Raw genomic sequence first — 25675 nt, 5'->3', positions numbered from 1 at the left:
CATCTTTTTTTCATTCTATTTGTAGTGCCTCTCTTGACTCCACTCTTGACACTGCTTTTTGAATTGCCACAAAAGAACAAAATAAATGTGCTTTTGAAAAAGGACTTGAGGCATATTACAATCTCCTGTTAACACCTGTAAACACTTGAGTTGCCTTGCCTCTTGAATGTGTGAAGTGGACAACATGAAATGGAATTATTACACCCCTTATAAAATACCTATTCTGCTCTTCTTCTTTTGACCAGTGCCACTTTGAAATCCATGTATCTTATTGACATGGCTGTATTGTTTACAGAGATGTGCCAAACCTGAACAGACCTGTCTTTTATGCTTGTAGGAGTCCCAGATCAGGCGGATCTACAGCACCATGATCAACCAGAAGCTACAGGGGTTTAAGGAGGAAGTGAAGCCCATCGGAGGAACTCTGACTCAGGCCACCTTAGAACTGTATTATGATGTTACAGCTCGTTTTCTTCCCACTCCAGCCAAGATCCACTACCTCTTCAACCTCAGGGATATCTCCAAGGTACACAGTAATATATGATGGGTTAGATCGGTGCAAGAATACTCACAGTATACACATACATACAGTACCTTTATATATGTTTTCAAGAAAACTGGAGCCTGTTTTACAAGACATTACTCCTCTATATCCTTACATCGCTAATAGTTGTTTGATGCTATATTAGTGCTCTGGATATCGTCACAATGGTTGTCTCTGTCTTTCTTTCCTGTTCCACCCATTCTAGGTGTTTCAAGGTTTGCTAAGAGCTCACCCAGACTTCCATGATACCAAAAGCAACATCATTAGACTGTGGATCCATGAGTGCTTCAGGTAACAATCGACATTTTTTTACGAAGTCATGTAGCTTATATTTACTGTAGTTCTAGCCTCATTATGCCAGTGTCATCATGCATAGTTATCCCTTAGCTGATTCCTAGGATATTTCCAGTTGTGAATGGTTTTCTACTTTATTTAAAAAATACAGGTATTTTGTTGTGTATATATTGGGTAATATGTTTTGTTGTTGATTTCAGGGTTGTCTCAGACCGGCTGGTAGATCACAGTGACATGGAGGCCTTCGTTACTCTGCTGGGGGAGAAACTGGTCTCACTCTTTGACCTCACGTTCCACAGCATCTGCCCCAACAAACAACCACCAATATTCGGTACATTTATTACTGTGCACACACACACAATAATACTCTTACAGCTAAGATAATGGAATGTTAATGGACAGTAGTTTAAGAATAATGAAACTGTTGACTAATGACTACACCAGAAGATATGAATGTGTTTCATGTGTGTTTGTTCCTGTGTGTGTGTGTGTGTGTGTGTGTGTGTGTCAGGTGATTTCCTGAGTGAGCCTCGTGTGTATGAAGACCTGCTGGACATGAAGGGTCTCAAGAAGTTCATGGAGACCCAGCTGGACGACTACAACCTGACACCTGGCGTAGTGCCCATGAGCCTGGTGCTCTTCCGAGACGCCATCGAACACAGTGCGTCTGAGAACGCAACACATACATCCACAGATACATTTCAAATGGACGCACAGTGCAGAAAATTCCCCTGATGCATCACCACACAGCGTCCGCTCCACCCATCACATTCTGTACAGTTAATCCAGTACATTACCACAATCAATATAAGAGGTCCTCATGTGTCTTTGCTGTGTTCACTTCTTGCCAGTTTTATGATTCAGGCCCAGTTTGAAGCTCTTTTGAAAAACGCAGTATGAGGCGCAGCTAAAAGCTACCCTGTAGCTGAGAGAGAGAAGGCCTCTCAGCACCAGGCTCTGCTCTCGACACACTGCTGTCAATCTGCCGCTTTACCAGACGCCACTGCAAGTCAATAGCACTACATTACTATAGAAACATCATGGATCAACACTAGTTTGTATGTATTGTTGGTTTGTACATGTGTGTGGGGATTTCCATGCACACTGAAGACCCATGAAGCGCTGTGTCAATATAAGAGTTACAATAGTGTAGATAACGGATTTCAGATGAGATTTATGATATGGGTAATATTTTTCTTTTCCCTCCACAGTCACCCGTATTGTACGTGTGATCAGTCAGCTCAGGGGCAACATGCTGCTGGTTGGTGTTGGGGGCTCTGGTAGACAGAGCCTGTCTAAGATGGCAGCCTACATCTGTGATTACGAGGTGTTCCAGGTGGAGGTCACCAAGCAGTACCGGAAACAGGAGTTCAGAGAAGGTGAGATCAAACACACTACTGTTACATTCACAGATGTATTGTATCTATTGTCTATAAATTAAAAAGACAGATGTATATTCTTTAATATTAAACCATGAAACATTTTCGCTCCTGGCTGATTAGCCTGAATTTCATTTTTGATTAATTACTCTGCGTTTGTACCGTCAGTTCCTCTCATCCCATCTTCAGTCTGCTACGTTATATATAGGTGACTTTACTGTCCTTTCTTTCAGACATCAAGAAACTGTACCGGTTGACTGGTGTAGACAACAAGCCCACAGTCTTCCTGTTCAACGACACCCAGATCGTAGACGAATCCTTCCTAGAGGACATCAATAATATCCTGAGCTCTGGCGAGGTGCCTAACCTCTACAAGCCGGACGAGTTTGTTGAGGTCTGTATTGGCTTCAAATCGTTTTGTCTGTACATCTGTCTAACTCTATTTTCATGTCTATTTGCATACTTGCATTAGCATTTGATTTATGGTTTAAATGGATTAAATTTCAAGCCGAAGGTCGTGAAGAAAATGATCTAGGCTGAGGTTTTACCCACTAACTATAGAGGTTTGGTTTCAAATACTTTGAATGCATTGGCTCCATCAAAACACAAACATAGATGTTGGTTTTATGGTCAAAGCAGCACATTTTGATTTTCTCAGTTTTTCTCTGACTTGCATATCATATTATCATATCTATAGATCATTAAAGTTTATAATAAAAACATGTCTCGAGTCACTTAAAACCTAATTCCAGTTCTCCTAACATGTTGTCATTGTACCTCTAGGTTTGCAAGGCTCTGTCAGAGTCTGCCAAGAAAGAAAATGTGGTGGAGACTCCTGATTCTTTGTTCAACTACCTGATAGAGCGAGTCAGGAACAACCTGCACATAGTGCTCTGTATGAGCCCAGTGGGAGAGCCCTTCAGGTACACTCTGATTCTTTTGTTTCTCGCAGCACACTGTGTCCTATTATATACCCTGGTTCACAGTATGTTCTTCCCTCCTCTTTTTTTCTCCTCTCTTTGAGAAAACTGTTTGCTCTTGTTGTCCAGACACACGTTTATGGAAATGAACACAGTATGAATCACATTGCAGCTGTCCTTTTGATCCATGCAAGCCGACATATCGAAGACACTCGTGTTTGTAAATGAGGGGAATTTAAATACACTGGTGGTCAGCTACAGTGCAGGGTAACTATTTCCTGCAGCACTCCTCAGCAGCTCCTCAAAGGTACACTGGGGACAGTGAGTCGGGTCTCACTGTGAGACAGTGTGTTAATGGCTGATTGACGCCTGGTGTCAAGCAAATGAGGTCCAGTCACTCGGGTGATTCTGTAGCGAGGACCAGAGGCTCGCTGTATTTACAAACAGTGTGGATGCTGTGACAGAAAGGGCCAGCTGTCTGCACACACACAGACGTAGTATGCCCACAGATGGACACACATTTGCTGTTATTCATTCTCTCTGTCCCTTGTCACACACATTTCTTCTCACAAAAACACTTTTGTCATACATACTACCACTAATTGGACTGGTAGGCACCATTACCCAGAGCTAATCACCATTCTCTGTGTGACCAGGCGTCCTGGCCCTCTGACCACTAGCTGCTAGCAGGATCCACATCACATTGCCAGAGCTCAGAGAGTCCTGCTACACCAATTACCCAGCTAAACTCACTGACTCACACTGTGGGTGGTAGACAACTTTTTTTGCAGAGAGAAGCAGCATTAGTTTGAATGACTTTGAAGCATATCCAGGGAGCATAATGGCTTCATTATTGTCTTTTCCCTAACCAACTGCCAAATGTACCTGCACTAGTTTACAGACCCTGTGTCCACAGGGCTGTAATGGGGATCATTATATCAACAAATTATATCTGAATAACATTCAGAAATGGCTTTTTGCTAACAGGAACCGCATCCTCCAGTACCCAGCGCTTGTCAACTGCACCACCATTGACTGGTTCTGTGAGTGGCCCAAAGACGCTCTGCTGGAGGTAGCTGAGAGGTACTTGGATGGATTGGAGCTGGGCTCCTTGGAGGGGGTGAGGCATACATAAACATAAACATAAACATAAACATAAACATAAACACACTGTTAAACTGGTGTCTCTTTGTGAGGCATTCTCACATATGAATCTACTCTCCCCAACATCTTTAACTTCAACTTCAGGTGACTATATTGTCACCTGAAGTTGAAGTTAAAGATGGTTAAAGGTTACTAGTTTAGAAAACAAAAATCTATAACTTTGACTGTGAACTGCACTGAACCATGATGTGACACTTTTATCATCCCCCACAACAATGAATAAATAGTAAATAACTCCTGAAGTTGCATTCCTCTTGTTTGAATGTCAGATCAACGTGTTTACATATCCTGCATGATGTTGTAGATCCAGACAAAGGTCGCCAGCATCTTTGTGACCACACACCAGTCGGTCGAACAGGTCTCCCAAAGGATGAAGTCGGAGCTGAAGAGACATAATTATGTGACGCCCACCAACTACCTGGAGCTGGTGTCTGGATACAAGAAGTAGGCACCTTCAAACGTTCTCCTTTGCTTATTCATGCTTCTCTTTTCTTCTCTCTTCATCCTAGTTAATTCTAGTATGGAAGTTATTCACTATATCACTTTGTCGATCACCTGTGTGTCCATTCAGGCTGTTGGCAGAGAAGCGCTGTGAATTGGGGGAGCAGGTGAGCAAGCTGCGTAATGGCCTTTTCAAGATCAGCGACACGCGGGAGAAGGTGGAGGCCATGTCTTTAGAGCTGGAGGAGGCCAAGAAGCAGGTGCTAGAGTTCCAGAAACAGTGTGACGAGTACCTGGCCGTCATCGTGCAGCAGAAGAGAGAGGCTAACAAGCAGAAGGATGTAAGCACCACAAACACGTTTACATGCACACACAATTACTAAATAAATTCAAATAATTTGATTAAGGCGTTTACATGGTTCACATCCATTTTTATTGGATTAGAAAAAGTTTGCATTTGTGGTTTATGTTTGGAAAGCTGTGATGGCGAAAACAAAAGATACATATAATAGTCAATGACTTGGTAAATTGGTGTATGTTTGTGTTTAGGTGGTGAGTGCTAGCAGTAAGAAAATCGGGGCAGAAGAGTTGCATTGTAAAGCCATGGCTGACAATGCACAGAGAGATTTGGACGAGGTCCTGCCTGCCCTGGAAGAGGCCATGAAGGTAGAGCTCTCTCCTGTTGACTCTGTGTGTTGGTTATTCTGTCTTTACTGTGTGCGCTCACTTTATTCATACACACATTCTCTTTTCCTTCCTCTTTTTCCAAAATAGGCTCTGGAGTCTCTGAATAAGAAGGACATGACGGAGATCAAGTCGTATGGCCGTCCCCCAACACTGGTGGAGACGGTGATGCAGGCTGTCATGACCCTCCTGGGCAAAGAGCCCACCTGGGCAGAGGCCAGGAGACAGCTGGGTGAGAGACAACAACAGAGCAGAATTTATGGATGGATGACGGGAGAGTTTGGCAAAGTGCTCCAAAAATGAATAGAGTAAAACCAGAGGAGTACAGATTGTGTACAGTGACACTAAGGGGCCGTGTCCACTGAAAGCTGAAAACGCCAGGTGCTCTTCTGAAAACGCTCAGCCGAAATATCCGTGGAAATAAACATGTCGGCACAGGGTAGAGTACTTGCTCTGGCCTTTGCTCTGGATGAAAAGCTGAAGCACGAAGGGAGAGAGGACAGACCTGCCGGTCTATGTGGGTTCATGAGTGGGCGAGGAAAAATCTTGTTTGGTTCAGATACAGATGCAGATCAACTTTATTATCCCACATGGGGAAATCTGTATGGTCCAGTGCTCCAGACATGAGAACAACATTAAGTCCACAGTAAAAACAATAAAAACAATAGCATAACATACACCATAAGACCACAACATACTCAGAATAAAACAGAAAACATCAGTTTATGATGTGCAATCCTCCGCAGTGCAGTGGGGCAGACTGAAACAGACACATAAATAGAAGAACATAAAACAAATTAAACACACTCTTTATACACACTCAAACTGTAGTAACATATCTTAGATAGAATTTATCAAACCGATTATCACAAAACAATTCTATTCCAAAGGGTCATTTGATAGCTTTTGACATTCATTTTTTTATTAGATACTACATACAAAAGGATCGGCCCTAAGCCTAGTTGTGTACATGTGGTGTAAATTATAATGTTTGCTGGAGTAAAGGAAATCTTTTTCTTTTCGTTTTCATGGTTTTCTGACCTATGTGACTTCTATGTTTCTGGCAGGAGAGACCAACTTCATCAAAACACTAGTTAACTTTGACAAGGACAACATACCAGACCGTGTGCTGAAGAAGATCAGCCAGTACTGCAGACAGGTAGACTTCCAGCCGGAGATCATCGGCAAAGTATCGCTGGCTGCCAAGTCCCTCTGCATGTGGGTCAGAGCCATGGAGGTAATAGGCTGTCTGCTGCACACAATCACACACTCTCACACGTGCTTACAGATATGAATAGTCACCATAAAGCCAGAAGTGCACATTTAGTTTGTATTTGTAATTAATTATTGTTTGAATAGTTACTTATTGAATGCATGCACTACAGCACTAATTGTGGCACTGTATACACATATGTACAAATCCACAATGAGCTGTGTGCATTAAGTGCATTACTGCATAGCAGCAGCTGAAAGCATTAGCTAAAATAAGCACAGCAAAGGAGCTATCACAAAACAATGAGACCTATTTGTTAAATGAATACATGAACAGAGAAATAGGAGTCAAAACTAAATCCATGGATGTGTACATTGTTCCTCCAGGTTTATGGACATGCCTACAGGGTGGTGGAGCCAAAGCGGGCCCAACTGAACGCTGCCGTGTCCCATTTAGCAGAGAAACAGGCTTTACTGGCCGGGGCCCAGAACAAACTACGAGAGGTATGGAGCCCAGTGCATCTAGCAACCAGAGCGCTAGACATAAATGGCCTTTTTCCATACACATGTGCTGGCTTGGCATGGCTTGACTCGGTTTGACTCGGTGCATCAGCCCAGCATGGCGGGGATTTGCATCTTCATTACAACAGGGCTACCCGCTTGAGGGTGTGCGTAACCATGGCTGTGACGAGTCAAAGGAACAGCTGTAAAACAGTGGATAAACACATTTAATTTCTTATATTCTTCACAATAAAAGTCCCCTGTTATTGTATTGCTTGTACTCTTCCTCCTTGCTGTATTAGTAGACTAGTTTTTATTGAACAATTGTCGCTAACAAAGCTCCACTAATTTGGTGATAAAGTCATTTCCTATAAATTCCTCACAATAAAAGTCCCCCGTTAGCTTTTATTATGAAGCAGCAAAACCAGGAAATGTTGGGTTTTCCTCGACACTAACTTAACACGACTCCTATGCAGCTGAAAGCAAAACAGTAAAATAAAACAGATATCTGAAAGTACAAACAGGGACGCAGGAGAGAAACTAAACCTCAATCCACAGAGATTCGGTTAGAAGCTACAAAAGTACTGAGAGCTGAACACACAGAGACTTTTAAAAACATCTTTCTCTCTGGTCTCCTGCACAGACATGAGTTGAGTTTTGCAACACATGCTTGTTTTGGTGGGAGAAGGGGGGTCGTCACGTGTTGGCCGTGGTCGGCGACTCCGGAGATGATCCATCCTGGGCTGGTAATGGAAACGCAAATCAGCATGGTTTGACTCGGCCAAAAGTGCAATGGAAAAGCCCTCATAGACACTAGCTCAAGTCAAGTCACGTTTATATATATAAGTGCAACATTAGCATTATAGTAAGTACAATTTACATTATGATGATTTGATATAATTTCAATTTCTGTGCATGTGTGTGTGCAGGTGGCGGACAAGATAGACGAGCTGGAAAAGCAGCTCGGTGAGAAGCTGGCCATGAAGGAGAGTTTGAGGAAGAAATCCGATGAGATGGCGATGAAACTGGACCGAGCTGACAAACTGGTGACCGGACTGGCTGGAGAGAGGGTTCGCTGGGAGGAGAGAGCTGCTGTAGGTCACACACACACACAACTACAATAATTAGCCTTCTCCCTGGTCGGAAAATTTGTACCTATATAATCGGGGTGTGTGTGCTTCAGGGTCTTGAAGAAAACATGGGATACCTGGTGGGAGACTGCTTGCTAGCAGCGTCTTTCCTGTCCTACATGGGACCCTTTCTCTCCGACTATAGAGACGAGCTGCTTGCCATCTGGATGAAAGAGGTTGGGCACACACACACACACACACACACACACACACCTCACAAAAACATATATCCTCATGTGCAGTTCAGTGAAAAGCTTGTTATTTACTTGTCCGCCCTCTACAGTTGTTAAACTGAAATTAAAGTTTACACTTCACGGTTGTATTTCCAACAAACCCCATGTTTTACCCAACTCTTTTTCCTCCTCTTTCTCCTCCCGCTCTCTGTTTTCCCTTTCCTCAGGTTCGGGATTTAGAGGTCCCGTGCACACCAGGGTTCAGTTTTGCTCTATTTCTATCCAAGCCTACAGCAGTGAGGGACTGGAACATCCAGGGCCTGCCCTCTGACGCCTTCTCTAACGAGAATGGAGTTATCGTCACCCGTGGAAACCGGTCAGTTTGTAGACACAATCTGTTATTAAAGGCTTTTTTAAGTCAACGCAGTAAGCACACTAAATTAAAATGCTTTTGGATTTCTGTTTTTTGGGGATTTGGATTTGGTTGTGTTCACTGTACAAAACATGTGTTTCATCCTGTTAATACAAGTTGACTTGTTTTATTTAGATGGCCACTGATGGTGGACCCTCAAGGCCAAGCTCTGAAGTGGATCAAGAACATGGAGAGGAAAAGAGTAAGTCTTGACTCAGCCAATCTTATTCTGATTCTAATTCAATGTTCTTGTGTCTTTGTTGTTGTAGAGTTTCTGGAACAATCGTTCATATTTGAGTGTACATAGTGAGTACAGCGTACTACATGGACGTGTACTAACAGAAGTATCCGAATTGAGACACAGCTTCCGTTTCTATGAGACTCAAACTGTATTTTTGTAACATGCCTGGTCGCTGTATCGCCCACAAAGTTCAGCGCAGCTTGGGTCAAAGTTCAACTGAACTTTCAGTGGCGGACACACTACATATACAACAAAGGAGGACGCACACGCAAAAGCTATTTTTCCGTGATGATGTGAATAATGCTTCACTTTACTTTCTAATGCTGTGATCTGTGTATATGCTTGTGTTTTGTCGTGTGTCTTCTTATCTCTGTTCAGTGTCTCTTTCTGTCCTCCTGCATTTACATATGTGTCCACATGTGCAGGGTCTGAAAGTGGTAGACTTCCAAATGCCAGACTACCTGCGGGTGCTGGAGAACGCCATCCAGTTTGGGACTCCTGTTTTGCTGCAGAATGTCCAGGAGGAGTTGGACCCCTCTCTCAACCCAATCCTGAACAAGTCCCTGACACGGATCGGTCAGACACACACACACACACATACAGCTAAATATGAGGGTGTGTCTGAATCCATTGTGTGTATGGGTGTACATTTGTTGTGTGCTCTTTCCAGGCGGCAGGCTGCTGTTGAAGCTGGGTGATAAGGAGGTGGAGTACAATCCAGAGTTTCGTTTCTACATCACCACCAAGCTGTCTAACCCCCACTACACACCAGAGACTTCTACAAAGACCACCATAGTCAACTTCGCTGTCAAGGAGCAGGTCTGAATATGTGTGCATATCCTTACTTGTGAGCACATACAGTTTGAGAGTATGAGCTGCTGCCTTACATTTACTGTTTGTGTATGGGATTGCGTGTATTTGTCCACGTGCAGGGTCTGGAAGCCCAACTGCTGGGAATTGTGGTGCGTAAGGAGCGTCCGGAGCTAGAAGAACAGAAGGACTCTCTGGTGATCAGCATTGCTGCTGGCAAGACAAGCCTGCAGGAGCTGGAGGACGAGATCCTCAGGTTGTTCAGCTAGTAACAGTAATAGTAGTTCCATTTGTTGTCGTCCTGGTAATGTTGAGCACAAAAATCAGTGATTGAATATATTGAGGTTGATTTATTAAAAGCCTTTACTAGTGTTAGTAACTAATAGTCTACAACGTTATCTTTACTGTTACTACTAGTTGTAGAAATTAGCAACCATCTAGCTCTACCCTATAAACTACTGTTAGTCACTTATTAGTAACTTAGCAACAAATGCTACTGCTTCACAGAGGAGCCACCATTAAAGGGATAGACTTTTTAAAATGAGGTTGTATGAGGTACTTATCTATAGTCAATGTATTACCAGTACCTACACGGGAGCAAAGCAATGTACTGCTGTTGACGGGGACAGCAGCAAAACATATTATGACCACCATTATTTGTTTTTATGTTGTACGCGTGTGTGTCTACTCTACCAGGCTGCTGAATGAGGCGACTGGCTCGCTGCTGGACGATGTGCAGCTGGTGAACACCCTGCAGACATCCAAAGTGACAGCCACTGAGGTCTCAGAGCAACTGGAGAGCAGCGAACAGACCGAGATCAAGATCGACTCTGCTAGAGAGGTCAGTTGTAGTGCTGAAGGGATTGGGCCACAGGGCGATTTGGGTGTTATGATAGAACACCTTTTATGGTTTTGGACCATTGGTAAGACAACTAATTATAAGCCATCACAGAGGTTTCTAGAAAGTTGTGATGGGCATTTGTTATACATTTTATACACTACATATTTGAATAATATAGTAATTGAAAATGGAAATGGTTAATTTGCATGTCAGTTTGTGCATACAGTATGTGTATATAAATGAAAGTGCTCTCTCTTAACAGGCCTATCGCTTATGTGCCCAGCGAGCCTCCATTCTCTTCTTTGTTCTAAACAACATGGCCTGCATTGACCCAATGTACCAGTTCTCACTGGATGCCTATATCAACCTGTTCAACCTCAGCTTAGAAAAGAGCAAGCGCAGCCACAAGCTGGAGGAAAGGATCACCAACCTCAATGACTACCATACATATGCAGTATACAGGTGAGCAAGGAGAAGCCCTCTTCATAAATTATGTCTGTTTGCATGCATAGTATTTGTGGGTAAAGTGAATTCCAGTCAGAAGATGGTTTGTATGGACAGAGAAAGACCATGGGCCTTTTTCTATGATGTATAAATCAGGCAGCATACACTATGTGTGTTGAGTTACTTTAGCTAACTCAGCGTGTTATCCTCTGCAGGTACACGTGTCGTGGTCTGTTTGAGAACCATAAGCTGCTCTTCAGCTTCCAGATATGTGTCAAAATCCTGGAGGTGGCTGGCAAACTCAACATGGACGAGTACAACTTCTTCCTCCGAGGAGGCATCGTAAGAAAACACAGAACACACTCAGATATCTTGTTTTTGCTTTATTTGATTTAAGATAATCCAACAGGACAAATGTCTTATTCTCAAAAGGCCGGGGACACACATGATGTCCCAAAAGACATTTAAATATTGAGCCATGTAGAAGTTATGCTTTCATGTTCCTAAGACAGGTCTGGTGCTGTGTGAGTGATGTGTTGGTGGGTCGTTCGGTCTATTTCTTGATACACTGATGGAAGGATAGTTTGACTACTGATTAATTGATGGGTGTGCTTCTAGGTACTTGATAAGGAGGATCAGATGGACAACCCCTGTACCAGCTGGCTGGTGGACTCCACCTGGGACAACATCACAGAGCTGGAAAAGCTGCCCAACTTCCATGGCATCATGGCCTCCTTTGAGCAGTACCAACGAGACTGGAACCGATGGTTCACCAGTGCAGAGCCTGAGAGTGCCACCCTACCAGGTCTGTGTGTGTCGTGGGAGGTTTTTCTTTTTCTTTGCTACTTTGTTACTGAAAAAAATTGCTCCCACTATGAACAATGAAGTTGAAGCGACTGATATTGATGTGTGAGAAAGGCAGCTTGTTCATGCTGCCGCGCATTGACACGTTTCAAGGTTTTGCTAAAGAACGACACTGTGACAATAGAGAATGCATTAGTACCTTTAAATGCTTTCTGTATTTGATCTGTGTGTGTGTGTACAGTTATACACTAGTGATGATGAATGTGTCTTCGTCTCTGCTTTTCTAACAACTGAGGATCTATTAATGGTTGGTTCACTTAAGAGATAGAAGAGACCAGGAGTGTTTGTGTGTTTGTGTGTGTCTTCTTTTGCTTTATTTCATTAGTAGGATTTGACAAAGCTCAGCTCAGTATGCTCAGGGCTGCTGAAGTATATTAATATCCCACATTTCCCCTCATTGTATCCTTTGTTCACTACCTTTTTCATGTTATTCATACATCTTCCCTTCTTATTTCCAAACTGCCCTCCCTAACCCCTGAATTCTCTGGTTTGACCCATCCTCTGTTATTTTTTCTCCTTCTAGGCGATTGGGAGAATAACTGTAATGAGCTCCAGAAGATGCTGATCGTGCGCTCTCTGCGTCAAGACCGTGTCTCCTTGTGCGTCACCTCCTTCATCGTTAACAACCTCGGCTCTCGCTTTGTGGAGCCGCCTGTTCTCCAAATGAAGGCTGTGAGTGTGTGCTGTTATCCGTTCAATCCCTGTTGCTTCTTCTGTCTTGAGTATTAGATTTTGGCTCATCCATTCTCACTTTCTTTCTTTGTCTTTCTTCGCTACTCTCGCTGTACTCTCCCCAGGTTGTGGAGGAATCCACCAGCAGGACTCCTCTGATCTTTGTTCTGTCTCCTGGGATGGATCCCACAGGAGCCCTGCTGCAGCTGGCTGAGGCCTCTGGTATGAGCAAGGACTTCCATGCTCTCTCTCTGGGCCAGGGACAGGCTCCCATCGCCAGGAGCATGATAGAGGAGGGAGTCAAGAACGGTACAACACCAACTGACTGCTCTGTCTTTCTTCCTGCTCGTCTGTCTCACATTCATTCAGTAGCTTAGAAGCATTTTTGTTTCTACCATAACTGTTTCTTTTAGTTTCAAAAGTCACTTGTGCTTGACAAAAGCTGGGTTTCCATGAAAAAAAAGAACTCTAAACAGGTTATATCAGCTTATCTTAAGCCCTCTTTTTCTCTGCCCAGGTCATTGGGTGTTCCTCGCAAACTGCCACCTCTCTCTCTCATGGATGCCTGAGCTGGACAAGCTGGTGGAGCAGCTACAGGTGCAGAAGCCCCACTCAAACTTCAGACTCTGGCTCAGCTCTTCGCCACACCCCGAATTTCCCATCACCATCCTGCAGGCTGGCATCAAGATGACCACTGAACCACCAAAGGTGCACGTCACACACGCACAGATTTCCAAACGACTATACAGGCATATATAGATGATATACATGTCAACAAATCTACACAGAAGTTCTTTGTGTATTGAGTTTTACACATACACATATTTTACAATAAGTTATACATCCTACATGTAGTGTTAACACTACCCCCCCGTGTTGTCCTCAGGGTGTGAAAGCCAACATGATGCGTCTGTACCAGCTGGTGACGCAGGCTCAATTCACCCGCTGCTCCAGACCTGTGTTCTACAGGAAGATGCTCTTCTCCCTCTGCTTTTTTCACAGCATCCTGCTGGAAAGGAAGAAGTTTCTACAGCTGGGCTGGAACATTATCTACGGATTCAACGATTCCGACTTTGAGGTCAGAGCCTCGTCTGATACTGAAGGAAACAGCGACAGCTAAAGGCAGAAAGGCCATTTTATACCCTGTCAGAATGAGGGCCAGTTAGACTAATGGATAAGGACAATCTAATTCAGATGTATGATACTAAATCCTCCTCATGACTACTTTTCTAAAATGTCTTCCTCTCCATTTTATCTGTACTGTATCTGTCTACTTTCTGCAGCAAAGAGTTTTTACTTTCTCTCGGTCTTTGTCTTGCATTTCTAAGTCAGTCTGTTAAGATTATCGTCCTGATGCCCCCCTACATGTAGGTGAGTGAGAATCTGCTGAGTCTGTACCTGGATGAGTATAAGGAGATTCCCTGGGATGCACTGAAGTTCCTCATTGCTGGGGTCAACTACGGAGGTCATGTAACAGATGACGGGGACAGACGACTTCTAACCACGTACATCAATGACTACTTCTGTGATGCTGCCGTAACCCAGCCCTTCTTCAGGTAAGACACTGTAACACACACATTTATTCTGACGCATCTTAGTGTACTAGCACCAATGTAAACAGTATAAATCCAAGTGCACGCCGCTACTAATTTATTAAGATTCAATAAACAAAATGATGTACTGCAGATGTACACATGCCTAGACATTTAGATATGTTGGTCTTCAAATGCATACAGTCCTCCTGAAAGACAGAGGCCGCTTCAACTGCCTGCTGAAACTCCACGCAGGTCGTGGAGTGCCAGCACCACCAAGTGGACAATTAGATTATTACAACTAAAAAAATACAACACATTGTTAAACTTGGACACATTCGAGAACCGTTTTTTGTTTGCTTTATTACTTGGACAAATGCTGTATCCAATCCCTTCATTTCTAACTATCCACTCTCAAAATAAGTAAGGGGAAATCTCTTATAAAAAGCATTTATTGCATTTTCTCAAACCAACATAGATCATACAAAGAAGACTGTACATAAACATGTTTATTTAAAGAATAAGCTTTCTAGTGCTCCATTGAATTTTTAGATATTGTCAATACACTAACACTTTATACTTTGTCATTTATATTGAAAGATTTTTGTTTTTCTATACCGGCATTTTTACATCAAATTGCATTAGATGAGATAATCTGTTCAGATAAATTGGTAATTGTACACCAATGTATATGAATACCATTATATATCACTGAGTTTGTGTTCTCCCCTTTATCTGTCAGATTGTCCTCCTTACCCGGCTATTTCATCCCCCGTGACGGCCCCCAGTCCTCATACAAGGAGTATATCAGCATGCTGCCGTCCACAGAGCACCCCGAGGTGTTTGGCCAGCACCCTAATGCCGACATTACCAGCCAGATCGCTGAGACCAGGACGCTGTTTGACACCCTGCTCTCCCTGCAGCCCCGGGTCACCAGTCCCACTGCTGAGGGGGCTGGGCCCAGTAGAGAGGATAAGGTGAGGGGGAATCCGAATTAACCCTTTAATAGCGCTTTCAGAAGTCATAGTCCGTTTGGCTAGTACGAATCAGAGTGAAATTTTCGGTTCGGTTTCAAAGTGCACAACTTAAAGCGAACCAACAAATCCCTTCTCTTCCAGTTTATCTCAAATTACATAAACATTACTATTTTTGTGAACTTTATTCGGCGTATTATGTATGTTCTCTTTGGTCCAGATGTCAAGCAAATATCGGACTTCTGCAGAAGTCCAGTTCAGTCATCTCCCACTCACGTTAACCTGTCGTTTACCTGTGTCCATCTCAACAAACGCCCGCACAGGCAGTCTGCGTTTTGGTTTGCTTGTAAACGGTCTGAGACCACCTCTCGCAAGCGGTCTCGGACCCGTTGTTTCGGTCTGCACTAGAGATCGATTAGTGCGTTCACAAAAGCAAAATCGGCCTTCTTTACGTTAGTATTGCAGAATCTCTGTGTGAAAGGGGCTACTGACTACCTCATACAACCCCACTTCAAAAACTCCAAACTATCCTTTCAAAGCAATAGCTCCATTGGTATAAACGGTGTGTCATGATATACACATACTGTAATCTGTCAGCATTGAGCTCAGGGGAAAAGCTAGTGGCAAAAACACTCAGCATCGTGATGGTGTGTTTCTCACATCCCCAGTGCCCAGTAGTGTGGTTTTCCTCCTCCTTGTTTGGATGGAGCTCGTGTGGGTCAAACATTTACTTGCACAGCAGCTTGATCACATGCTGACCTTTTCTTTTCAACCCGTGATTGAGATGTATTTGGCATCGCTGTAGTGCCATTTTTAGCCTGGTTGTTTCTGAGGCCGACCTGTCGATACCCAGAACAATTAATAGCTAGAATAAAAGAGGCTCTGTTTGTAAAGCCAATGTCCATATTTGTTTCCCAGCAATGCTGAAACATCAATATGGTTACACAATACTGGCAGACGCTCATCAGTGTAATACGATACAGGAATCTAGGAATCTGTGCTTTTTTAGTTTTAGGACCAGTCTTAAAGGGTACCTTTAGATGCTTCAAAAATGAATTGTTTTGTAGCTATTAGGATTTCATGCTGACTCTTTGTCTTGATTTGAAATAATAAGTGTTCTGTTAGTCCCAGAAAAAAGGTCAGAGCGCTCAACACACCACAAAACTCAAATACTTTCCAATAGAACTCCCACATGCTGATCCCACCCAGGCGCCACCATATTTTTAATCACCTGTACATGGAATGTTTTGCATTCAGGCTTAGATATATCCCTGAGCTTATAGCCACTGATGTCAAGCCAGAAATGACTGTTTTGTTTTGAAAGTTATCTCTCAGGATCCCTGAAACCATCTGTCTATTCTGTGTTTCTCCATGGAAAGAAACTGGGTGTTGTATAACAATGGCAGTAGTTTCTCTGCGTGCTTTAAATGTGCTTTAAATGTCATGGTATTGTAATAGTGTAGACAAATACAAGTAAATAGTCCAACTAATTTTCAGCGATCATCATCCAGCTTCTTTATAGTGGTTCTTGTGGTTGTTGGAGTATGTGTGTGTTTAAAGGATTATCAAGAGCCAGTTTTATGCAGCTCCATGATCTGACTCTGCAGTTTCTCCACTGCAAATACTTGTGTGCAGTGCCTTTTTCTAAGTTAACCCGTCTCATCTGCTTTTGTACAATGTTTGCAACGTGCTTCCAGGTATTGGAGATGTTGGCAGACGTCCATGGGAAGATCCCACCGTTGATTGACTACGAGAGCACCACGACCGGCCTCCAGGACAACCCCTCACCTATTAATGTGGTCCTGCTGCAGGAGATCCAGAGATACAACTCTCTGCTGGACACCATCACGTATGAACTCTGTGTCTGCATGTGTGTGTGTGTGTGTGTGTGTGTGTGTGTGTGTGTGTGTGTGTGTGTGTGTGTGTGTGTGTTTTGTATTTGTCTGTCAGAAACTCAGCTGCGTGTCAAATGCTATCAAGTAGAAATGGTGTAACTCTCAAGGTAAGATGGCTGTATATCAATAGATGACTGGGTGGTTTACATCAGATACATGGGAAATGATTTGGGATAGAGAGAGGAGCACACATCTGAGTAGACTAACATTTAGCTGAGTGGCAGCAGACCAAATGGGCGTTGTTGTTAACCTGAATTACTCCCTAAATTATATATATTTGATAGAGATAATAGAGCTATTACTAAAAGGACATTCCAGTGTATCATTACTGGGTGGGGGCGACCTCAAGTGAGATTAAATTATCGTGAATTGGGAAGACATTAGTCTGTTTTCCAGATAAAATAAAATTGCAAGTGTCAATTTATAGAGAATTAGGTTTTCATGAGATCTAGTCAAATCCTTCCAAGATGATTTACCAGCATTGTTTCATGCCATAATGAGGTGGTCAAGTTAAACCGATCACACATGTGTATCTGATTGCAATGCAAACATCCAAAGCAGTAATTTTCAAGGACAAACTGTTACACAAGGAGGCCCTAGCATCAAAGACGCAAATCAGCAACAATCGCCCAATCACCTAGCCTGTTTGTTTATACCTCGATATCTGAGTGTACGGTAAGTCCAATAGATCCAGACTAGGAAGCAGTGACTACTAAACACCTACAACAAACATGACAGATTTGTTGCTGTAACTGTGTGTGTTTGTGTGTTAGTTCGTCCCTGGCGGAGCTGGAGAAAGGGATCAAAGGCTTAGTGGTGATGTCATCCAGCTTGGAGGAGACCTTCCACTACATGCATGACGCCCGTGTACCACCGCTGTGGGAGAAGGTACCACACACACACAAAATAGATTAACACAAATATGCTTTTCTGCCTTCATTTATATCTTTTCTCTGCTGCTTGAGGCGTAACTCTCAACTTCTCACTTCTTATAATGTATAGTTGATGCACATACACGTACTGCATGTGTGATGCACATACAGTATGAGAGGTGAGACCTCCTGAAGTGAGGAGTGAGAGTGCACCTGCTACCTTCCTTTTATCCTTCTCCATAAAGTGGGCAGACAGACTAGAATGCAGAAGTGCTGCTAGGATCAATAATATTAAGACAGCTGCTCCTTGGAGATTTGTGTGGACTTGAATAACACAAAACAAAAATAAATTCTATGCTGAGTGAGGATTAAAATCATGAAAATAATGCTTTGAAAAATATCCAAGATAAACAATGAAACAAAGTTTGCTTTTTTTGGTTTTGCTGTATAATCAAGTATTGATCACGCATTTCTTTGTGAAGGTCACAGATAGTGTTCCAATACAGACATACAGCTATGTTTATATTTCCAATACTTATTCTGACTTCATTTACAGCTAAGCCTTTCTCTCTACAACAAATACGGCATATGTCTATGGTGTGCTGCCATCACGTCACCTTTGTCTTGGCCAACAAGTTGCACTTGAACACACCACAAAGACTACAGCCGACGGCCAGTTAGCACGTACGTTCTGCGCCTACGTGAGAGGAAATAACTCTCCACACCAGCAGGCGGCGGTAGTCTGTATCCAGCATTCAAAAAGGGAAACCGGAAGACAGATGACTGCGGATATACAAGCCGTTGTTATGATATGTACACAACCATTTTCACACCACTCACCCACCACATAGCTTCATTCCAGATGGCCGTGTCGTTATGAAAATATCCGTGATCAGATGAGATGCAGATGAAAAATGAAAAGAACCTTCTGTGCGCCCTCTTGACTTTACTCGTTGGCTTGCTTTCCTCTCTTCCGTTTCTCTTCTCGTGCACTGATTTGTTTAAGATGAACGGCCAATCAGAGTGATTTCTCTCACCGACGGGGCGCCGCCGCAGATTCAACATGCTGAATCGGCCGAAAAAACTCTGACACGGGCAGACTAAAGCTGACGGTGCGGGACACACTGCAAAAACTAGGCTGACAGACGCTCACCGACGACCCCAAAGACCGTCGGGTTGATGTGTCAGGGCTTTAACAGACACCACTCAGATTATCACTCAAGACTCTTTGTGTATTGATCTTTATGATTGGGATCTGATCATCACTAATAATCTCTACTGCTCCATTCAGCCAGTCAAACAGCTGCAGGCCTGTCTGCCTCTTTACTGACTCAACGGTCTGTTATTAAAGGTGTATTTATCCATCACTCTGCCTGGCTGCACACACACACACTTAGTGTTCTCCTCTGTCCAACCACACACACACACACACACACACTCACACACAGTGACAGGCTCTGGCAGCATTCCAGCTGTAATTCAGTCTCAACACTTAATTCTGGGTTCATTATCACTGGAGAACACAGGGTGCTGTCAGCCCGGGTCAAGGGGCTAGAAAAGATTCTGGCTACACGTGTGTGTGTGTCCTGTGTGTGTGTGTGTGTGTGTGTAGTGTACAGTATGATTCAGTGGGATGTGTGTGTGTCCACTGAGCAGGGGTCTTTCAGGGCAGTTTGTGTTTTTCTTCAGGTGTCTGATTCTGTCCTCGTTATGGGCTGTGAATGCATGGCAGCACGTAGGCAGATGCATGTGTGTGTGTGTGTCTGTGTGTATGTGTGAGTAGCTGTTGATCAGGTGGAGCATACCTCGGCCCCTCTGGCTGAACAAAGCCACCGTCTGTGGACTAATCGTAGTGTAATAAGCAAAGTAAACCTTCCAAGGCCTGCTCCACTTTCCTAAAAGAGACCCTGAGCTCATTGTGCTCTAGCCAGCGGCTTATTACTGTTGGATGTACTCTATGTACATCTGTGTGTGTGTGTGTATCTATTTCCTTTTATAGCAATATTGGACAGCTATTAGGGCTGCTGCCTCCAGCTGAGCTTCTCTTTTCTATTCTACTGACCACTTGCTCTATTTCTCTTTTTGCGTACTTTGGTTTCCTCGTTGTCTGCTTCCTCTTCGTCTGTATCTCATTCCTTCATTATTGTGTTCCCTCCATTCGGCTCTCTTCTTTCTCTCAATCTCTTCATGCCTCATCTGGTCTAAGCAGCAACAACAGCCCCTCATAAACTCTCTGTCCTCCTTATTCATCCCTCCATCCTTCATCCCTCTCTTCTCCGCCCCTCCTTGGCATGGCAGCCTGTCATTAGTTCTGAGCTCACAGACTCATGGCATTAATTTTGGCCTGCCTGCCTCTCTGTCTCCGGACATTTTATATCTGGTTTCTTCCCAGGGCTCTGCCGTGTGTGGATGTGTGTGTGAGTGTTTAGGGACTGTATAGCATAATGTGCATGTCAAAAATTTGGAAGAGATGTGCATAACCATTATGCGAATGTATAACTGGTAATGACATGTCACTGATGTCATGGTCACTCCCTCCTGGGTGGCAAACATACACAAATGCTTTCATCCCCCTAGTTCACTAAGTGTATACACTGTATATCTATATATATGTGTGTGTGTGTGTGTGTGTGTGTGTGTGTGTGTGTGTGTGTGTGTGTGTGTGTGTGTGTGTGTGTGTGTGTGTGCGAATCGTGTGAATATGCCACAAAGGTTTGTGTATATTTGTCAAACAAATTAAATGAAAGGAAATAAATGGTATGTCAGTAAAGGTTACTCTAATGTGCTGGTGGCTCTCCAGGCTGTGCACATACTGTAGCTTGTGTCAGCATCAGGCAGATTATGGAAACAAACAACCGCAAGTAGAACATATGTAAAGATAAAACAGATTTGCATGAACCAAAGGAAGTTACAAGTTGACAACCTTCCAACAAAAGGAAGATGTGAAAGGTAATTAAAAACAAGACACTCACACCCCCTATACACCTGGCTTAATATCCAGCTTGTATCTAGATACGATTTAACCTGATTACATTGAATGCAAGGGGGTGAAATGTGACCCTGAAGTGAACGTGCTCCTTTTATTTGTTTTTTTGCATTTTTCATAGGTTGTTATTAGCTTTTGAAAAACAACCTTTAAAAATAAAGAGGGAAAAATTGTTTTGACAGTTGTTTTATGTGGATTGAAAACGCATTTGCATTTAAACTCGTGTTCAACGTGGTCACAATGCGACCCTGACCGACTCCGGATGTGGTTTTGCCTATCGGATCACAATCTGTCCTCAATGCGTTTTGGCTGCATTTACACCTGTACTTTCATGTGGTCAAGTACTATCCAAATGCAATCCGATCACCCAAAAGGCATTTCAATGCCAGGTGTAAAGGGGGTCTCAGTCTGCCTGCCAGATCTGCTCAGGCAAGCATTCCAGGGACCTGAGGCACAGCAGCAAAGGTCCACTCACTTTAGCCTTCAGCCTAGACAATGATCTGCTGTGGACCAGCTCACAGGGAGTTATGTTTAGACGTGAAGCTAGATACCAGGCAATACAGGGTTGTAGGAAGTTATCAACAGGAAGTCAGTTCTAAGATTATTTGTACATTGTTTAAATGTTCTGTGGTTCTCTACAAATCATGTCATCATCAAATCAACCAAAGGAAGTAAAAGTTGTCATATTAAGATTTAAACACAACTATTGTTCACACCTCACTTGAGAATGTTCACACCATTCTCCAACACCTGCATTATGAATGGCTGCCAACAGCTGGAAGCATGAACTGACTGTAGATTTCTCTCTCTCTCTCTCTCTCTCTCTCTCTCTCTGCGTCACTCTCTGTGTCCGTCAGGCGTACCCTTCTCTGAAGCCCCTGGCAGCGTGGACCAGGGATCTATGCCAGCGAGTCGATCAGTTTGCGCGCTGGGCAAAGACGGCCCAGCCCCCCACCTTGTTCTGGCTCTCCGGCTTCACCTTTCCCAACGGCTTCCTCACCGCCGTGCTGCAGTCCTCTGCTCGACAGCACAACGTGAGAGTTCACACAAACACATCGGCAGATTGACAGTACACTACATTAGGAAATACTGCTTGTATTGTCTTGTTTGGCCATATATTTTGAAACCTATTAACTATTTGATTCCACAACTGAAGATTAAACTGTAAAAAAAATTAACAAAATCAGAACAACAAGATGTTTGGATAACAATAGCTAAAATTTGTACTGTCAATTATCCATAATACACACCCTGGGAAAAACACAGTGGTTTTCAGATATACCCTGCAGTCACTCCCCCTGTGCTGGTTTGGCAAATCCAACCTGCTGAACACTCTTTTTCTCTCGCTCTGTTGAGTCCTTACATTAATCTCAGCCTCTCAGCATCTCCCAGCCAACAACACTTAATGCTGTGCGTGAGCAAATTGTTAACAGATATGTGTTCATACCTGTCAGTTATACTGATTGTTCTTAATATGACTCTACTTTCTATGAATGGAAATGTCCTTGTTTGACTTTTGAACCAGTGATAATAACAATATATTGTCCATCCAACTGTTGTTGCAGATATCCGTGGACACACTGTCTTGGGAGTTTATAGTGTCCACCGTCGATGACAGCAACCTCCTTTACCCGCCCAAGGTGACTCCCTATACACACGTCTCTATTTCCATAAAGATTTCCATAAACTTACCATCACACCACTTTTTTTTTCTGAGCCCATTAGCTTTCAGCTGTCATCTGCACTTTCCATCACATTTTTCATTTCTACTCAAACATCGACTCTGTGTGTGCTTTTCCAGAAAAAACGTATTTTCATTCAAAGCAGCACTCCGCTTTGCGCCGCTCTCTCCCCATCGCTCAAATCTGCTCTTGCATTTTAATTCTTTTTATGAAGCACTTTTATAATTCAGATTTTCACACTGGCAGAAAATGTTTTAATTTGTCTTGTCGCTCCCACTTAAGAGTGTCTGTCATTGTATCTCTTTATTTCTCACATCTTATTTCGCTCTCTTCTCTGTATCAACTCCTCTGTGCCTCCCCTCACTTCTCTTCCTCCCTGTGCTACTCCAAAACCAGTGCACACTTCCAGCCCTTCCGGTCTTTTGTGCTGCTTCCCTCTTGCTTCTTTTTAGCCCTCTGACTCTTATTTCCTTCTGTCCAAACTGATCTTTCTTCCTTCCTCTCACCCCTCTTCTCCCCACCATCTTTCCCCTTGGCAGTTTCTTCCCTCACTCCTCTCCCTGATGACCTCCTGCTCTCCGTTCTCCTCTCCTTTCTGTGCCACTGATGTTTTTCCTCTCCTTTACCCTTTCCTTCCTTCCACCCTATCTCCTCTATCTTCCTCTTTGCCTCTTCCCTCTCTCTCCTCCCTTCTCGTTTCCCCATGGAGGCCACCACTTTTGCTTGTTTTCACTCCTCCCACTCTTTTTCTCAGTTTCATTTACTAATTGGCATGGCTGTTTGTCATAAAAAAAAATTTCAAAGCTGTATGCAAAATGTCACCTCCAAACAATAGTTTATATCCAACATGTTCTCATCCCAACTCATCATATACTGACACTTTGTCAGACCCCTCGGCGTCACTTTCGGTCGCAATAGACACATGCTTAATGCTGTGAAGTAAACAAAAACACTTACTGTACTTCAGGCAATAAAACCACTATAGTTGGTACTTGGTTTTCGCTTTTAAAGCTACGTCACCACACTCCCGGCGCACGTTACCTGATATACCTGAGATACCTAATACTGATGCGGATGGGTTTACATTGTAGTTAATGGAAAGCCTGGTGCGTCTCATACTGATGCTAAAGGGTGCCTTAAGCATCAGTGCCTTAAGCATCAGTATCTAACGCCGACAGCCGTGACAAAGCGTTGGTATTTGACGCCCCGGGAATGAGAATGGGCTGTTATATCTCTCGCCTTACCTCCCCCTTCCCACAGGATGGAGTATTTGTCCAAGGCTTGTACCTGGAGGGGGCTGGTTGGGACAAGAGGAACTCCTGTCTGGTGGAAGCTGAACCCATGCAGATGGTCTGTCCCATCCCCACCATCCACTTCAAACCTGTGGAAAACCGCAAGAAGGCAGCCAAGAGTGAGTAGTTTGGGACTTTTTTTTTGGTTTTCGTCTGTCTTTCCATCTTCCTCCCTTGTTTTGTTTTATTTTATTCTGAATGATTCATGTCTTGTTTTCTCCGTCTGTGTGCATATAGTTTGTGATGTCATGCCCTGTGGTTTCACTGTCTCATCTCTGTCTGTGTCTTGTGTGTGTGTGTGTAGGTATATACCTGTGTCCGTGTTACTACTTCCCGGTGCGTTCAGGTGGCGCAGGCCGTCCCTCGTTCGTGGTCGGCATAGAACTCAAATCCGGAGCCGTGACCCCAGACCACTGGATCAAGAGAGGGACTGCTCTTCTCATGAGCCTGGACAGCTAAAGGCCTTAACACACAAACACACACACACACATTGACTCTGACACTTTTCTACTCATGCTTATTATTTATTACTTGTTTATCACTTTATATGCTTTTTATAATATTATTTGTGACCTTTAAGTTTTAAATGCTCCAAAAAACAGCAAATTAAATGTGAATTTTAAACACTGTGTTACTTCTATTGCATCATATAAAGCAGGTTCTCACACCTGGGCTTTAACAATAAATGCACTAAGTCATTCTTTGACACTTTGAAGTTGGTCTGACGCATCTCTGGTGAGTTCTCTTTCTCTTCTCTTTCTTCTTTGTCTTCTTTCTCTGCTGTCAGCCTCTTCACAGATCTGCATCAGTCTTTCCACACTGACCCCTTTTTTTCTACCCCGCTCAGACATAGACACTTACACACCTACACACACACACACACACACACACACACACACACACAGGGAATAATCTCCTACGAGGAAGTGCTGTGTTTTACTGGAAACGTGTAACATCTGGATCATGTGACTGTCTGGTCGTGTAAGTGTCTGTTGTGCTCATTGAATTCCTTTAATAATCTGCTGAGCTGTTGTGCATCGCGTGAAGACAGTAAATGGATTATTAAAAATATGTGCAAATGACGTGCTGATTAACATAATTGGAAATGAGCACTTCAGTTTTTAAATACACTGAATTCACAATGTTTTATGAAGCCCATAATGCACTTATTGACCAGACTGTGCTGGAAATACAAATCTTTATTTGAACAAAAGTCTGTTTCTGGTAGTTTTACATCCCTTAACCAAAGAATATTTTCACATTCGTCCTCGGTTTGGCCCACCCAGAAACTTTCACACAGTAACAACACACACACACATGCAAACAATGCAGTTAATCAAGGTGAGGTAAAGGATATTTTTATGCTAATATGCAGCATTTCCCCCAAGCTGCAAAAGAGGACAGAGGGAGGCAGCGACTGAAGGAGAAATGAACCTATTCAAACAAATGAATTCTAATGAAGCTCCGCAGACAAGACGTTTGGAGTCGGTCAGCGTTGTGAGAGAGAGAGAGAGAGAGAGAGAGAGAAGGCCCGGACTTCCCCACTGGAAAGGACTCAGCCCAAAACTCCTGAAAGAAAGGGAGGGAGAGAAAAACAAGAGAAGGACCCTGGAGAAAGTGAGCCGGGAGGAAGAATGGTCCAGTAATGAGAGAGGGGAACCAGAGAGAGGGGGGGGGGGGCTGAGTTCAAGGTTGTATTCAGACGTAAGGATTGTC

At 43.4% G+C, this 25675-nt stretch overlaps 1 protein-coding gene across 1 annotated transcript in view; it reads left to right on the top strand.

The window, feature by feature from the left end:
• Window positions 1-25145, top strand: part of dnah2 (dynein, axonemal, heavy chain 2) — a 56859-nt gene extending 31714 nt beyond the window's left edge. Inside the window, exons 52-88 of the mRNA XM_074622814.1 lie at window positions 338-526; window positions 750-835; window positions 1039-1169; window positions 1350-1499; window positions 2050-2217; window positions 2451-2611; window positions 3001-3140; window positions 4125-4257; window positions 4606-4745; window positions 4873-5083; window positions 5292-5408; window positions 5517-5658; window positions 6494-6663; window positions 7026-7142; window positions 8069-8233; window positions 8323-8445; window positions 8670-8818; window positions 8990-9056; window positions 9521-9671; window positions 9766-9914; window positions 10028-10161; window positions 10602-10746; window positions 11009-11208; window positions 11406-11532; window positions 11809-11995; window positions 12578-12726; window positions 12852-13035; window positions 13244-13434; window positions 13613-13804; window positions 14098-14282; window positions 15001-15235; window positions 16930-17081; window positions 17901-18015; window positions 21843-22019; window positions 22551-22625; window positions 23928-24078; window positions 24264-25145. Of these exons, the coding sequence (XP_074478915.1) occupies window positions 338-526; window positions 750-835; window positions 1039-1169; window positions 1350-1499; window positions 2050-2217; window positions 2451-2611; window positions 3001-3140; window positions 4125-4257; window positions 4606-4745; window positions 4873-5083; window positions 5292-5408; window positions 5517-5658; window positions 6494-6663; window positions 7026-7142; window positions 8069-8233; window positions 8323-8445; window positions 8670-8818; window positions 8990-9056; window positions 9521-9671; window positions 9766-9914; window positions 10028-10161; window positions 10602-10746; window positions 11009-11208; window positions 11406-11532; window positions 11809-11995; window positions 12578-12726; window positions 12852-13035; window positions 13244-13434; window positions 13613-13804; window positions 14098-14282; window positions 15001-15235; window positions 16930-17081; window positions 17901-18015; window positions 21843-22019; window positions 22551-22625; window positions 23928-24078; window positions 24264-24418 (5613 nt within the window). The 3' untranslated portion in view covers window positions 24419-25145. The remainder of the gene's footprint in view (window positions 1-337; window positions 527-749; window positions 836-1038; window positions 1170-1349; window positions 1500-2049; window positions 2218-2450; window positions 2612-3000; window positions 3141-4124; window positions 4258-4605; window positions 4746-4872; window positions 5084-5291; window positions 5409-5516; window positions 5659-6493; window positions 6664-7025; window positions 7143-8068; window positions 8234-8322; window positions 8446-8669; window positions 8819-8989; window positions 9057-9520; window positions 9672-9765; window positions 9915-10027; window positions 10162-10601; window positions 10747-11008; window positions 11209-11405; window positions 11533-11808; window positions 11996-12577; window positions 12727-12851; window positions 13036-13243; window positions 13435-13612; window positions 13805-14097; window positions 14283-15000; window positions 15236-16929; window positions 17082-17900; window positions 18016-21842; window positions 22020-22550; window positions 22626-23927; window positions 24079-24263) is intronic.
• Window positions 25146-25675: the final 530 nt, after the last annotated feature.

This window comes from Sebastes fasciatus, chromosome 22 (assembly GCF_043250625.1).
Source record: "Sebastes fasciatus isolate fSebFas1 chromosome 22, fSebFas1.pri, whole genome shotgun sequence".
Taxonomy (NCBI): Eukaryota; Metazoa; Chordata; class Actinopteri; order Perciformes; family Sebastidae; genus Sebastes; species Sebastes fasciatus.
The sequence above is the reverse complement of the archived record's forward strand: the minus strand, read 5'-3'. Positions and strand labels throughout refer to the sequence as shown.